Source organism: Empidonax traillii, unplaced genomic scaffold (assembly GCF_003031625.1).
Source record: "Empidonax traillii isolate 1590-97213 ecotype Southwest subspecies unplaced genomic scaffold, ASM303162v1 scaffold1436:size109477, whole genome shotgun sequence".
Lineage (NCBI taxonomy): Eukaryota > Metazoa > Chordata > Aves > Passeriformes > Tyrannidae > Empidonax > Empidonax traillii.
This window is the reverse complement of record NW_020956629.1, coordinates 72,819-88,014: the sequence shown is the minus strand read 5'-3', so window position 1 is coordinate 88,014 and position 15,196 is coordinate 72,819. Positions and strand designations below refer to the sequence as shown.

Here is a 15,196-nt window from a genome sequence, read left to right as displayed (position 1 = left end):
AAAGGAAAAGGAAAATAAGAATTAAAATAGAAGTTAAAATAAAAATATAAATTAAAATAGAAATTAAAGCTTCCTTAGCAGAAAATAAAAAGAAAAAGCCGCGAGGGGTTTTCCATCGGCGGCAGCACCGGGCGCCCGGGCCCGCTGCAACCGAGAGGCGGATTTCGGCCGGGGCATCGCGTCTGGCCCCAGTAATTGCTAAAAAAACCCTAAATCCACTTGATTTGGGTGCCCTTCGCAGCCTGATGAGGGGAAGCCTCGGCCGGGCCGCCCCACGGCCGGTTATTTACAGCGGGAGGAGATGGCGAGTAACGGAGCGGGCCGGACCTGACGGGGTGGGGGAAGGAATTTAAGAAATGCCACGCAAGGAGAAGTTTGCGAGGCGGGGGAAGGGATCGTGTCCTCTCCGCTCCGCACCCGGCTGCGCTCTGCCGCGCACGGAGGAGGCGCGCTCTGAACCCACGCGGGTTTAATTCACTCCCAACCCCATCAACTGGGATTTGCTTATTCCACAACGGGGAACACTCAGCTCTGTGTATCCCCCTCCCCATCCCCGCCAAAATCTTACTCCGGGGTGGAGGTGACAGGGTCCTCCACTTCCCGGGTCACCCGTGTGCGTGTCCCACGCAACGCCACCCACGCTCGGCGCTGTAACCCGGCCCGGCCCCTCTCGGCCTTTCCCGCAGGGAAAGCCACTTGCAGGAGAAAGGATTTGGGGGTGCCGCTCCCCATAACTGCGGGCGTGGGGGTCCCTCCACGCCCACGCCCCGCGAGCATCCCCTCCTGCAAAGCGCAAAGCCCCGTGGCCTGGCGTGGAGGGCAACAGTGAGCCCACGGGAGCGCGTGGATGGGGGGAGAGGACTGGGAATGGCCGTGTCCTGCCAGGCCTCTCCCGTTCCCTGTCCGAGGTGGAGTGGGGGATTGCAAGGGGGGGCATCCGCACCCCAAAACTGGGTCCTCGAGCTGGGAGAAGAAGTGAAACTCTTCCCCACCCGGAGTGGGTCTGGATCATCCGCGGACCGAGAGAAAAGCACGGCGGTTCGGAGGGACCGCGCTCGGCCGACCACAAACTTTCTTAGCTCAGCTACCGGGATGCCGCCGGGTGGAGGGAGGGAGAGGGGAGAGGAAGAGGGAGGGAAGCTCCACCTGACCCCCGGGGCTTTGGGAGAAACTCTGACCCCGCAGCCTGCCTTGCGTGTCCCCGCACCCCCAGCCCCGAGCAGGAGCTGGACCCGCTCCCGGGGCATCCTCCCCGCGGCCCCGCAGTGCTGCCGCCCCCAACCCATAATAAAGACGCTTTGAGAGTCCTCCCTCTCCTCCTCCACCCCCCGCCCCCCACCCCGTTCCCCCCTTATTTTTTTTTTTTTTATTATGGTTTTCTTACCGAGTCCAATAAATCGCGCGGCTCGTCTGGCCTCAGACGTGTTCAGCAACCCAAGCCCCGCCGCTTTTGTTCCGCCAAGTCTCACATTGTTTGTCCGGCTGCGGGGCCGGCCCCGCGCGGCGCGGGAGGCTGCGGGGGGCTTCGCGGGGTCTTCGCGGGGGCTCCCTGGCCCGACCGCGAGCACGGGGCGGGGGTGGGTGGGCGATGGTCGGCCGGCAGAGAGTCCGACCCGACCGCTCCTCTTTCTTTCTCCCGGGTTCCTCCCCTACTTCTTCACCCAGCTCGGGGCGTCTGTCGGCGGGCGATGCTCCCGTACGGGCAGCGGGTCCTTTCTGCGCTGCCCTCTCTGCCCTGCTCTTCAACCTGCACTGCTTGCCCTCCCTGCATTGCCCTGCCTGTACTGCCCTCCCTGCCTGCACCGCCCTCCCTGCCTACCTGTCTGCATCGCTCCGTCTGCTCCCACCTGCCCTCCCTTCCTGCTCTCTCTACCTGCTCTCCCCGCCTGCCTATCCTGCCTTCCCTCCCCTGCTGGCTTTGCCTGCCCTCACCTGCCCTGCCCTCACCTGCCCGGCCCCGGCCCCACTCGCCCCCCGGCCCCGCGGCCCGTGGGTCTTCACGGTGGCCCCGAGCCCGGAGCCGCCGCCGGAGGAGCGGGGGCCGTGCCCGGCGTAAGGATATATAGGAGCGGCCGAGGAGCCTCCACGTAGCCGATACGTAAAGTGTACGTGTGAGAGTCAAAAAAAGTTGGGATGCAAATGCGGGGCCAGCTCCATCTCGCGCGGGGGGGCCGGGAAGGGGAGAGGCGGGGGGGGGGGAGCTGTGGGGAAGGGGGGGAGCCGCGCTATTTCCAAGCTTCCTTAACCTCTGGATTGCTCGAAATCGATCAGCAAAGCGCAGCAAGCCTGGCAATTAGGAGCTCATTACCATATATGCAAATATGGCAACCTCTCTCCTCCGCGGCCACGGAGGCGCGGGGGGCGAGAGAACCACAGCAGGGTTTGGGGTGGGGGTCGGGGTGATGCGTGCGGGGGAACGGAGACAAGGAGGGGAAAAGGTTATTTGGGGGTATTTGGTAGGTTTTAAAGGAGAACGGAGGAGCCGCGGGGGCACAAAGAGCTCGGGCAGGCGTTGGGGGGTGGGGTGGGGGACGCAAACACTCGCGCCCGGGGCCCGCGGGGCTGCTCCGAATTCGCTCCTTAAATCAAATAAAATTTTTCTCCCTTTGAACTAAACTCCGAGAGAGCAGCACGGCCCGGACGGGGTGTGTGTGTATGTGTGTGTGTGTGTGGGGGGGGGGGTCCCTCCGCCCGCCGAGGAGCCCCCAAAAACCACACGGTGCCCGCAGCACGTATCGGGATTAACCCGGTACTCCGGGGACACGCGGGGGGCCGGGGCCGGACCGCTCCAGCCCCGGTCGGAAGGAGTGTTTTAAAGGTAATCTCTGACTTTTTGCATTTTATTAACAAAAAAAAACCACCATAAAGCGGCGATCCCCGGCGCACGCGCTCGATAGCGGGTTTCCTTCTTACCTGCGGTTTTATAAGCGTGGTAGGGTTTTTTTTTGCTTAATAAGCACAGATTAGGGGTAAAGTCTCCCTGGCATTTCCTGAATGCTGATTAAAGCTGGGGGGGGTCAAGGCAGGAGCAGCGCAGGGAGCGGTTTTTTTTTCCGCGGTGGGGCTCGGGGTGGGGGCATCGCAGCGTCTCCCTCAGTGGCACCTTAGGAAGTTCCCCCCTCGACTGGGGAACTGACTTTGTTTTCCTCCTTCCACAAACCCTGATCACAGCGTATTAAAGAAGAAAAATGCCCCTTTCCAGCTGGGCTCCAATATTCCACCCTGCTCCGGATTATTTTATTTTCCCCACAAATAAATAACATTTTTTTTCTCTTTCAGCCGCTGCCCAAACCCCCCAAGTAACGAGAAAGAACCGAAATCAGGAAACGATTCCTTACGTTGAGCCTTGGTTTAAATATTAAAAAGACAGAAAAAAAATAGTCAAAGTGAACAAAACATCCCCGAGGGCTCCGGGGGGCATGGGGGTGGCAGCAGCCCCACCAGCCCGGCCGGCTCCGTGTGCCGGAGCCCGGGTTGTTCCTGCTCGCAAGCGCAACAGCCGCGGGGACAGAGTTAATCGCGGGGAGTCTTTCTCCTTCCTTCTTTCCGGTTTTTTTTGAATTTATTTTTATTTTATTTTATTTGGGGAAAGCCCTTTTCTGCAGTTGCATTCGCACCTCGGCAGCTGAGCCGCTTTTCCCAGCCCCGTCTGGGTCGCCGCTCTCTGCATTCCTCTACGCTGTCCCTCTTTAATTCCCGACTCACCGGGATTTATATTATAATAATAAATTGTTTTTCCACCCCGTTTGTTTATTCCGAATGGCCAGAACCGGCGAACAGCCGCGGCCCCGGGCAGAGGGACCGCCCGTCACCCCGAGCATCTCCGTCCGTCCCATTCCGTAGTTTGATTTGGTTATTATTTATATTTGGGGAATTCAGCCGCCTGTTCCCGCAAACCTCCCGTGAGTTTCGAAAGGCAGAGAACACTGTTTTGGAAAGGAAATGAAAAGAATTAAAATTCCTTTTGGGTTCCCTCTCTCTTGGCGAATTCACCAGCCACCGACGACCAACGAGATGAAGCGTTTTCCCTGCAGATATCCTCACTCCAGCTCCGAGACCCTCTGGCATCACTTCCCCACCCGCCAGCAAGGACGGCGGCTTCGCCCATCAGTTTAAGCTTAAAAAAAAAAAAAAAGAAAAGAAAAAGAAAAATATTATTATTTTTGTCCCTCCTTATCCCGAAGTAACAATTAAAGAAAGCGAGGACCTTTGCCTTCTACTGGGACAGACCTTCATTTTTTTTTGGGCGCCGCTTTATTTTATGTGATATTGAACTTCAAAGAGGAGGGGTTGGAGCGAAGAGAGGGAGAAATTTTTTTCGGGATTCCCTCGGCATTGCTGGCTCCTCCAGTGGAAGGCACGCAGCCTTTGCCTCCAGCCCGTTTTGTGCCCGTCTCATCTCACATTTATTTTCCCAGCGCCAGGCGCTGCCACAGGGCAGGGAAAGGGGCGTTAGTGCCGCAAAACGGGCGCTTCAAACTTATTTTTAAAGCGAGTTTCTGCTGGAAGGCAATTCCCGGGCGGCGGCGGCGGCGGGGGCGATCAGTCTCGGATAATCCAGGAGGATTTTCACCTCGGAAAACCGGGATTTTCGGCGGTGGGCGTCCCGGGGGAGGCAGGAGGGAAGGGACCGCTCCCCGTCCCTCGGTACTTCGCGAGGGGAAACCGCCACCACAAACCCCCCCTGCCCCGGCGGGGAGCAGCGCAGCCCTCGCATCTTTCAAAAAAAAAAAAAAATTTAAAAAATGCAAAAACCCCTCCAGAAAACCCAAAGCAAACTGGCAATTCCGCCCCGGAGGGTTCTGGTTTGCAGCGCACAGGGCGGGGAGGGTCCCCCACCCGGTGCAGCCCCCCACGGGAGTTTTTAAGATGCCTGTGCAAGGTATCACAGAGCTGGGGGTGCAGCTCTGTCCTCCCAGCCCCCTCCCCACCCCCTGCCAAGGTGAGACCCGGGGAGAGGTCTCTCACATCCCGGGAGTGGGGGGTGTGAATCGGCAGCAGCACCCCCAAAACTGCTCAGAAACCCCCCTGGGGTGTGCACAAACCCCAACTATGCAGGTGTACCCGCCTGGTGTGTGCCCTGCGTGGGTGTGTGCCCTGCGTGGGTGTGCCCCGTGCATGCAGGGGGTGTGTACCACACGTGTGGCACACGGGAGGCCCCGTGGGGTGCAGGGTGGGGGGCACACTCCGGCTCCATCCACCCATCCAAGCAGCTCTGGGCTCCCTCCTTGCAGGGCACCTGCAGGGAAATATTCCCTCTGCCCCTGTGCCTGTGGAGGGGCAGAATAGCCACTGTAAAAAGGCTCTGTCTGCAGCCCTGCCCGGCTTGGGGAAAAGCAGTGGGTGCTCCCTGTGCTCACTGGTGGGTGTTGGACACCAGTGAGAGCCTCAGAGCCCGTGCAAGGTGCAGGGAGCCTGCAGGGCCCCAGCAGGGAGCTTCCCCGCTGGGATTTTTAAGGGAAATTCCCTCCTTTTTTTTCCTCTCAGCTCAGAGAGGCTCCACCAGGGAGGTGTTTCAGCTCTGTAAGAAATGTCACATATGGATCAAAGATGATTTTTGGCTTTTTTAAGTATTTGCTCTGATGTGTCCACAAATATGCGTGGCTTTAGACAAGCCATGTGGGTTATTTTCTATGAACCACATCCACACAACCTCTGAAACTGTGAGTGACTGCTACCACGGGATGTTCAGACACAGGTTTTCGTTTGGGATCCTCCCAGCAGTCCCAGTCACCTCAAAATCTGGGGTGCAGGTTGGTGGCTCGTGGATTTGGGCGAGGAAGAGGAGTCTGGAGCTGGGTGATTTTTAGAGAAGGGTCTTTGTCTCAGTGCAAAGCCCCAACCCCGTGGACGGCACTTCCCTGCCTTCGCTGGGCACTTTTGCCATGCGGTGCCACCAGACAAAGAAAGTGGCAACAAAAGCTGCATTTTGAGGTGAGAGGGTGCAGGCATACCGAAGGAACAGCATCAGAGAAGCTCCAGGGCCGTCCCCAGGCCTGCAGGGTCGTGCCAACCGTGTAGGGGCAGCCGCTGCCTGCCCTGGCAGGCTCCACCCTGGGCACCAGCTCCCTTTGCTCCAGCCTTGACTGAGCCTCATAGTGAGGCAATCCCTTCTCCCTCGACTCTGCTCAGGGCTGGAAAGCCTCGTGCCTTCCCCCTGCCTCTCTCCTCAGCGAGTGTTTTACTACCTCAGGTAGAGGTTTAACAGCTCAGGAGGTTTTAGTAGTTCACCCCAAAGGCCAAACAGCGGCTCGATGCCCTCCAAGGCACCCACGTAACGTGGTAGCTTCGGAGGGGAAGGGGGCTGGAGCCTGAAGACAAGCGAGTTCATTTATATCAGACCATCTCAGCCTGAGATGAGATGTTATCCTCAGCTTCAGCTCATCCCCAGACCAAAAGAAAAAAAAAAAAAAAAAAAAAGCCAGGGAAAAAAAAAAACCCAAAGACCAAACAGAAACTAAATACTAAAAATTCCCTCTTGTGGGAAGAGGGGAGCTCTGTTTCGTGTGGGTAAAATTGGGTGAAGTGTCCCCCCGGCACCTACCCCAGCTGCCCCAGCTGCCCAGAGCCCTCAGTCCAGCAGGTGCCTTTTTCTTCTGCCTCAAAGGGCTTTGATCTGGACAGCTCTTTTGGAGAACGGCTGTCGTAAGGGATGCCTGGCACGAACGCGGCCTGATTGCAGCCCAGCTCGTTAAAAAACACGTTCCCTAGGTATTGAAGGGGATAACAAGGATATTTAAACATTCCCAGCGTGCACCTTTAAGCGGCAGAAAATAAGGGAAATTGCCATCGTTTAATTCAGTATTGCTCCTTTTGAACTCCCACTGGCTCTGCCTGCAATTGTTCCCTTCGCCGGAGCTCGGAGCCGAGTCTGGATTACAGGGGCGATGGGTTGCGGGTCCGGAGGGTTGGGAAGGGCTGAGCACAGCAGGACCAGCTTCCCCACGCAGCAAAAGGCCGACAGGGCTGGTTTCCATTGGGGGCTTTGAAAGATTTTCCCTCAATAGCTCCGAGCAGGGTCCAGGTTTGGGGCCCACAGCCTCAGTTTGTAATTACTCCCGTATTTTGTGTGCGCCAGGGAGAGGGTGGAGCAGCGTTTCTTTTTTGTCTGTATCTCTGAGGAAGCTTTTTCCAAAGTGAGAGCAGCAAAAAAAAAAAAAAAAAAAAAAAAAAAAAAAAAAAAAAAAAAAAAAAAAAAAGAAAAAAAAAGAAAATCCACAGCTGGTGTTGGTGGATGAGACACTCAGCCATGTTCTGGTAGAGGGGGGGAAAAAAAGACAAAGTCTAATTTTAGATGTTCTGAAATGCTTACAACATGCATCCCTCCAATGGCCTGGCACGGGCACCGGTGGTTATTTCCACCCCAGCAGAAGGAGAGAACAGGGAGATGGGATCTGCCCTGCCCTGCACTGAGCTCTCCCCAGGTGACCCCAAGGGATCTGCCCTGGGCAAGGCCCATTCCTTAATATTTACAGAGAACAGCTCCTGGGCACAGGAAGAGACAGGGCTCCTCTTATCTGGGGCACTTTGCTCACGTTTTGGCTCAGCCCCTCCTGGCCAGAATTCCTGTGGGAATGTCTCCATCCCCAGAAAAGCAGCTTTGGGAGCCCCACTGATGCCAAACCCAAATCATGCTCTGACAGCCCATTGCTTAACAGGAAGTTCATTATTTCCCAGGTTTTTTTGCCCTCAACACCCGTGTCACCCCCTCCACACTTCCCCCACTCCTCTGCCAGCCCCGTGTGCCACCAGAGCCCCAACCCCACCCACCCCTCCCACAACCCACCTCCCTCCCAGACCTCTCCTGCCAACCCTGGGGATGTCGGACCCAGATCCGAACAGTTCCTGGTTTTCCCGTTTTTCCCCCAAAAGAGCCGTCCTGCAGCAGCACACGAGCGCTGCAGCAGCTTTAGGGGGGAACTCTCCAGCCCCGCAGCGGGGAATTGTGCCGGCCAGGCAGGACAAAGCGGCTCAAAGGGCTGCAGCCCCCTGCCCGAGCCCAGCCTTAGGGGAGGGTGAGGGTCTCAGCTTACCCGGCCTCTCATAAAAGTCTCCTCCATTCTAGCAAAATAACCTTTATGTCCAGGGACTCGCAAAGTTTGCTTTCTCCCTCCAGGGTTAGTCACAGCAGGAGCGGCAGAGAAAGCGACCGCTTGTAGGAGGTTCCTCTGCATAATAACCTCAGAGGAGTTTAGGTCTAAAGACTAAAAGGCTCTATTTACTTTCACTGACAAGGAACAATCTAAGCAGATGTCCTTTGATGGGATTAGTTATTAATCCTTGAATCATGGGTAAATGGGAAAATGATCCATTATTTTCTGCAAAATCCTTCACTACTTTAGATTTCAAGGATGGGGTGGAGGATTGTTAGCAGAAAGGTCCCGACCTGTCTGTTTTGGCCGGTTTAAAATGTATTTTTACAGTTTGTGCCGTGGAGCGTGACTCTGAAATAAAATTAAAAAAAAAAAAAAAAACAACTCAAGAAAAAGGAGTTTGATTCCACTGATGGCTGAGAACAATGTGCCGAGTTAGACACTCAGCAACGATGGGCCCGGGCGTTTCTTGGGTGAATACCTTGAGGTTTATAATAATAATAATAATAATAATAATAATAATAATAATAATAATAATAATAATAATAATAATAATAATAATAATAACTCCCCCCTCTAAAAACGTATTCTGCCAACAGCTTTGGCAGCTCTGCTGAAATGTTTGGATCCTCCCCACGTCTCCGTGTCCCCTCAGTGACAAACGGCCCCCGTGGGTCAGGTGGGGCTCAGAGTCAGCTTGGGCATCCCATGAATAGTGTGTGTAGGTGGGTGTGATGCGTGGGTTGAGGGAGGGGTGGGAATTGCTGGTGAGACACACCGGGTTGGCTCGGGGGACTCGTTTTCCCCTGGGTGTAAATCGGTGCAGACGCTTTCTGGTGCAGGGGGAGGTGCAGCCACGTCCCACGGGCTGGGTGGGAGATCCTGCCCTGCCCTGAGGGGCTGGAGGGCACGCTGGTGTTGCTCCCACCCGTGGGTTCAGCCCAGCCCCTTGCCCCCCACGGGAGAGCAGAGCCAGGAGCTGGAGTTGCCGGCAGTTCACCCGTCCCTCAGCCCGGTGAACATTCCCAGTCCCGAGACAGCCAAACTCTGCCTCCGAGTCTCCCATGCAGGGAGAGCAGGAATAGATTCCCAATGAATAATTTACTCCGCTTTCTTTTGATTTGCCTTCTGATTGTGCACAGCGGTGCAGGCTCGGAGGGGGAAACATATTCTGATTAAAGATTTATACTGGGCCTATAATTTTGTTGTTGTTGCTTAAATCTACTTCAAAGTGCGAGCGGGGTGGGTGTAAAATAAACACTCTGGAGAAGCCAGGAGCTTTTGGACCATCTCAGGGTGCGAGTGTGGGGGTGCACAGCGTGTGCAGAGCGTGTGGTTCCATGGATACAAATTTCACACTGGAAAGGTGCTGTCCCAGGCATCCTCCTCACATCCAATCCAGCCAAACAGGGACTGAAATGCCCTCTGTTGACTCAAACTACTGACTGTGTGTTCCTTCTCCTGAGCTGAGACCACATCTCAAAAAAAAAGAGAAATAACATGAATTTGGGCTTAATTCTTTTACCACTCTTTTTTTGTTCTTTTACTGTTCTTTGACCACACAAAGAACAGTGTCTGGCTGCAGGGAGTGATTAGACCTGGAGCTGGAAGAGGCTCTAACTAAAGGTCACCCCATACACAGGGAGGGACCAAACTTCAGCTTCCAGCTTGGAAATACGGGCGTGCAGCACTCCAGGTCCTTCCCAGGCTGCCAGCTGAGTGAGCAGGCCAGAGGATTTTCTCTTTCCTTCCTCCTTCTTCCTCTTGTTGCCATGTCCCCAGCAGGCAGCTCCACTTCCCAGTGCAGACAGAGAGCACCTGTGGCACAGAGGGAGCTGTGGGACAAACAGTGGATAAACCCTCGGTGTTGCCATCCCCATGTCTGGTTGACCAGGGAAGAGGGAGACCTGGCTCCTGGAGCTCCCAGTCTGCTCCTGGGAAACAGGAGATTGCATGAAACAGAATTTGGAACAAAAATGGGATATCTGGGGGCTGGCTGGTGGCATTCAGGTGACTGAACACGTCGGTACAAAGTCCTGTCAAGAGAAACCCCTCAGAGATGGATGGCTTTGGATCCCCCTCTTCAAACCATCTTCCCAAGATGGAGAAACCTCTCTGGAAGCACTGGGAAGTCTGTGGATGCCCCAGCTCCTCAAAGGGAAAGACAGGCCCTTTCCTCACCTGCATGGGTTGGAAACCTTGCAGACTGCCCCCAGACCTGGCTCCTGTGGCTGGATCAGCCAGCAAAGAATCAGAGAATCATAGAATGGTTTGGGTTGGGAGGGAATGTAAAGCTCATCTCGTCCCATCCCCCTGCCATGGGCAGGGACACTTCCAACTAGCCCAGGTTGCTCCAAGCCCCGTCCAACCTGGCCTTGGACAATTCCAGGGATGGGACAGCCACAGCTTCTCTGGGCAACCTGTGCCAGGGCCTCCCCACCCTCACAGCCAAGAATTCCTTCCCAAAATCCCATCTAATCCTGCCCTCTGGCATTGGGAAGCCATCCCTCCTTGTCCTGTCTCACCAGGTCCTTGTCCCCAGTCCCTCTCCAGCTCTCCTGGAGCCCCTTTAGGCCCTGCAAGGGGCTCTCAGGTCTCCCTGGATCCTTCTCTTCTCCAGGTGTCCCAAAATCGCAGCACCCCCTTTTTCAGAGTCCCTCCCCCCCGGCCCCGGTGATTGACAGCTGTCAATCAGCGCCGCCGAGCCCTGCGCTCTGCCGCCACCTGGCGGCCGACGTGGAGAAACGCGCCCCTGCAGGGCCGACCCCCCCCCAACCCCACCCGACTGGCATCGGGAATGGCTTGGCTGTAAGAGCTTTAAAGGGAATAAAGGGGCAGAGCAGAGCCCTCGCGGGGTGCGGAAGGGGATCTTTCTCCCCTCAGCCCGATCGGTTTTGGGCTGAAAAGGAGATTTTTCGCTGGGAGGCAGCTCTTGGCCTGGTTTAGTTGAAATCACGCAGTCACGGAGTTGTGCTGGTTGGAAAAGGCCTCTGAGATCACAGAGTCCAACTGTTCCCCCAGCACTGCCAAGGCCGCCACTAAACATGTCCCCAAGTACCACATGTGTGTTAAATCCCCCCAGGGACGGGAACTCCACCAGGACTCCACAGCCAGTGCCAGTGCCCAACCATCCTTTTAAGGAAGAAAATCTCACTAATATGCAACCCAAACCTTCGCTGGTGCAACCTGATGCTCCTTCCTCTTGTTGTGTCCCTTGCCCCCTGGGATCAGAGACCGACCCCTGCTCGGCTCCAACCCCCTGTCAGGCAATTTTAGAAAGTGAGAAGGTCCCCCCTGAACCTCCTTTTTCTCCTGGTTGAGCCCCCCCCAGCTCCCTGAGCCCCTCCTTGTGCTCCAGACCTTCCCCAGCTCCTTCTCTGGACACATAGGATTCGAGGAGAGGCCCCCAGGAGCTGGGGTGCTGCTGCCCTTCCTGCAGGCATCAACCTCACAGCACTCCTGGGTGTATCCTGAATCCAGAGTGTGCCATGGGGACCCCAAACCAAAGGCAGGTCCTCAGGAGCTCCCACTTACCCAGAGCCCTGGCTGGAAGCCCAACAGAAATCCACCCCTGGGTGGTTTTAAAGTCAAACCCCCACCAGGAAAAGCTTTGGGTAGGAAAAGCAGTGCCTGATCTGGAAGGAGGCTGCGAGGATCTGTGGGAGCCACAGCATCTTGGGGTGTCTCGGGGTGTCCACTCCAGCCCAAGGGCTCGGTGCCTCCAGCAGTGAGGCACCAGAAACCGGCTGGTGGGAACCACCATCTCCACTGAGAGCATCCCAAGGCATCTGAGATCATCAAAGAGCAGCCAAGAGTACCCCAGGACAGCTGCCACCCCTCCTCAGGGTGCAAAAGAAAGAGCCAGAGGCACAGAAAATTATCAGAAACGTGTATTTTTTTTTCTTTTTAATAGTAAACCTCTTTACAACAAATATAGTGAAAGAGTTTCCAAACAAAACTCATAAGAATTTCTCATGGTAATTATTATTATTATCATCATTTTTTTTTATATATTTTTTTTCTTATTGTGGAATATACAATAACGCATCACCATACAGCACAAAAAAGGAATATTGAAAAAACGAAACAGACGTCTCAACCACGTGCTGCAGTCCCTGGGAAGGAGCCACTGATTGTCAAGGGAGCAGGGACAGGAGAGGATGGGGACGGGGCGGGGCAACGGCGTCCCCGGGGTGCGGGAGGTTCTCGGTCAGGCCAGACCCCCAAGGGTGCAAATACTCCAGAGAAAGATGGAATTACTCCAAAAATCACGGTTAAAACGTCACAAGCTCTCGGTATAAATCCTCCCTCCCCTCCCACTGCTGCCTCTGGGCTTCTGCTGCATCGCCCCCCCCGGAGAGCTGGACAGGGGGAAGGGGACGCTGTGGTCCCCACTCAGAATCCCTTGACTCGCTCACACACACGCACACACGCACACACACACGGGTGGAGGAGCATCAGGAAAAAAAAAAAAAAAAGAGGTTAAAAATATATATATATATATATAATAGATACACAGTTTATTTTTTTTTTCCTTTTAAATTGCTTCTCAAAACAATAAATAAAACTCCTCAGGGGAAGTGCACGTCCTGTTTTGTTTCTACCTGTGCAGCACCCTGGGGAGAGGATGCAGAGCTGCCTGTGCTGTTACAGACGGGCTGAGCGGGGAGATCCAACGAACCATCACACAGAGAAGCTGAAGGGGAGGGGATTTATGGTTGGTTTTGTTTGTTTTGTTTTGTTTTTTTCTTTTTAGTGCATCATTTAAAGAGCCTACTCTATTTTACAAAGGTTGTTTGCTGACACCCCCGAGTTTGCTAACACCTACCTGCTTTACTGAGCTACAGGGAGGCGTGAAGGGGATGGGGGAGACCCGACCCAGAGGCCATGTGGGACACAAGGAGGGAGCAGCAGCACAGCCGTGATGGTCCCCACCCCTCCGGTGTCCTATTTGCCTGCACACTGCTCAGGAAGAGCCCGCGGGCACACCCCAGCACTGCCCCACGACAGCGTGTTTCCCCGTGGAAAGGATGTTCCGTAAGGGTTCTGCAGTGGGTTCGTGCCCAGAGAGCGAGGAACTGGGCCGGTGTCTACACTTCGGTGCCAGCAGCGGGAAAACCCCGCTCTGCAAAGCCAGCCGAAGTGAAGAAATGCCTCATTTGTGGGTGGGATGCAGTGTGGGGGGAGAGGGGGGAACAGCCCACCCCGGCTCGCCAACGCCTCTCCCCGCAGCACTGGGCTGGGGATGTTGTAAAATCCCCAGTTCCCGGAAAAAAAAAAAAAAAAAAACTACTTCAGACCGGCCGGAGACGATCCCGGCGCAGCCTGAGCCACACCACCCTCTTCTGGCTTAAGGAAAGCACGTTCCAAACAGGCATCGCTCCAGACAACGGAGCTCGGCAGGAAGAAACGGGAAAACAACGTGGTTTTCCACTCGCTAGGGAGGAGGGGGGAGTTGGAGTGACCCCATCCATTCCCCCGAGGTCCCCGATTCCTGCTGGGAGTGCAGCAGAGAGCGGGAGCATCCCTGCACACCGGGAACCTCCTTATTTCCAAGGCTCACTTCAACATCCTCCTGCGTGTTTCTGACCTCTCCAGACCCACGGAGGGGGGGGGACACGCCAGCGTGTTGGGAACCCTGTGGAAAAGCATCCCTGGTGTAAAGCCATCGCCAAGTGGCTGCTCCCAGCTGGGAGCCCGGCCGGGTCTGGGTCTGGGACATGGAAATTTGGGGAGCAGGGAGGGACAGGGAGAGGGTGCAAGGGAAGAGCCAAGAGGGTTGAACAAGAAATCGCTGTACAACTCGGCCATGTCCAAAGTCAGTATTATTACAATATACTCTGACAAAAATATAATCTCATTTCATATCAATACAACAGAAAAAAAAAAAAAACCAAAAAAAAACAAACACCAAAAAAACCCCCCAAACCCAAAACCAGTTTTCTGTACTGTTACCATCGCTAACAGATTGAAACTCGCTATTTACAGTTACAGTAGCCAGGTAAAACACTACAGGTGAGAGAACAGAGAGAGGAGGGGCAGAAGGACACAGAGGAGAAAAAAAAAATCTCTGGAGGAAAGGGGAAAATAAAGGGGGAAAGGCCCTCTTAGATCCCGAGCATGGCTTCTGGCATTGGACAGGGAAGGGTGATGGATGGAGGTAGTGAAAACATAATACTTGGTTTATGGATCTGGTTGGGATTTTTTTGTGGAAGAGAAAAAAAAAAAAACAAACCACAAAACAAAGCAAAACAAGATAGAAAAGGAGAAAAAAGAGAAAGGAAAGAAAAAAAAAGAGAAGAAAGAAAAGGGAAGTGAGAGGGGAAGGTGGAGAAAAAGGATGAATATGGGAAAGGGAAGCAAGAGCAAACGTTCAGCTGAAGCCCACAGTTATGGACTCGCCCACAGCCCTGGGAGAGGTGGACAGGGATGAATTTTTGCCACTTTGGGTGGTGAAAATCCCCCAAACGTTCCCAAATTGTGCCCTCAGCCAGAGCGATGGGAAGGAAAGGCAGGATGTGGCACCAGGGATGGCACGACCAAGGCATGGCTGGGAATATCCTCCCTCATCCAGTGGATGCTCACCCCAGCAGCACAGAGGGACCCCTGCAGAGGGACCCCTGGAATATTGAGGGCCCCTCACCCCTGACCAAGCTCTGGGCTGGCAGAAGCAGTTTGCAGCCTTTCCCCCAGAGCTGGTGACAAACTTCCCAATTCCCACCCAAAGCGTTAGGGGGAATCTCCCAAATGAGCAACAGAAGGGAAGAAAGAAGTGCAGGAGTTGAAATCTTCAAGGAAAAGGTGGGTTTTTTTCCTAAATCTGCTTTTTTCCCTGGTTTGCCAAGATTATTTTGGGAAGGGAAAGGGAAGTGAAAAAAGGATGGAAGAAAAGGAAACTCTTTCTCCTTGCCCCGCTTTCCCCCAGGCCCACGCACGGCTCCGTTGCCACCAGCTCTGGATTTAACACTTCCATCACCCTCCAACCCCAACACTGGCAGCAGCCCCAAACACACAGCAGCAGCAAAACCCTTCCCCAAGGGTCTCCTCGCCACCACCCCTGGTGGTGCCCCTCGCACAACCACAACCCACTGCCGGACCCCCCC

The 15,196-nt window shown here is 54.8% G+C and overlaps 1 protein-coding gene and 3 long non-coding RNA genes across 4 annotated transcripts in view; 1 reads left to right on the top strand and 3 right to left on the bottom strand.

Moving 5' to 3' along the window:
- LOC114070092 overlaps positions 1–1,811 on the bottom strand; it is a 7,134-nt gene extending 5,323 nt beyond the window's left edge. The window contains exon 1 of the long non-coding RNA XR_003573871.1: positions 1,385–1,811. This is a non-coding gene — a long non-coding RNA (uncharacterized LOC114070092). The remainder of the gene's footprint in view (positions 1–1,384) is intronic.
- An 860-nt stretch (positions 1,812–2,671) lies between these two features.
- LOC114070094 lies at positions 2,672–4,225 on the top strand. Its single transcript, XR_003573872.1, has 2 exons — positions 2,672–2,818; positions 3,997–4,225. It is a non-coding gene; the product is annotated as an uncharacterized LOC114070094 (long non-coding RNA).
- A 7,742-nt stretch (positions 4,226–11,967) lies between these two features.
- LOC114070091 lies at positions 11,968–13,071 on the bottom strand. Its single transcript, XR_003573870.1, has 2 exons — positions 12,922–13,071; positions 11,968–12,789 (listed from the first exon to the last, which is right to left on the bottom strand). It is a non-coding gene; the product is annotated as an uncharacterized LOC114070091 (long non-coding RNA).
- Positions 13,072–14,007: 936 nt separating this feature from the next.
- Positions 14,008–15,196, bottom strand: part of LOC114070090 — a 3,396-nt gene continuing 2,207 nt past the window's right edge. Inside the window, exon 2 of the mRNA XM_027907300.1 lies at positions 14,008–15,196. Coding sequence (XP_027763101.1) covers positions 14,675–15,196 — 522 coding nt within the window. The 3' untranslated portion in view covers positions 14,008–14,674.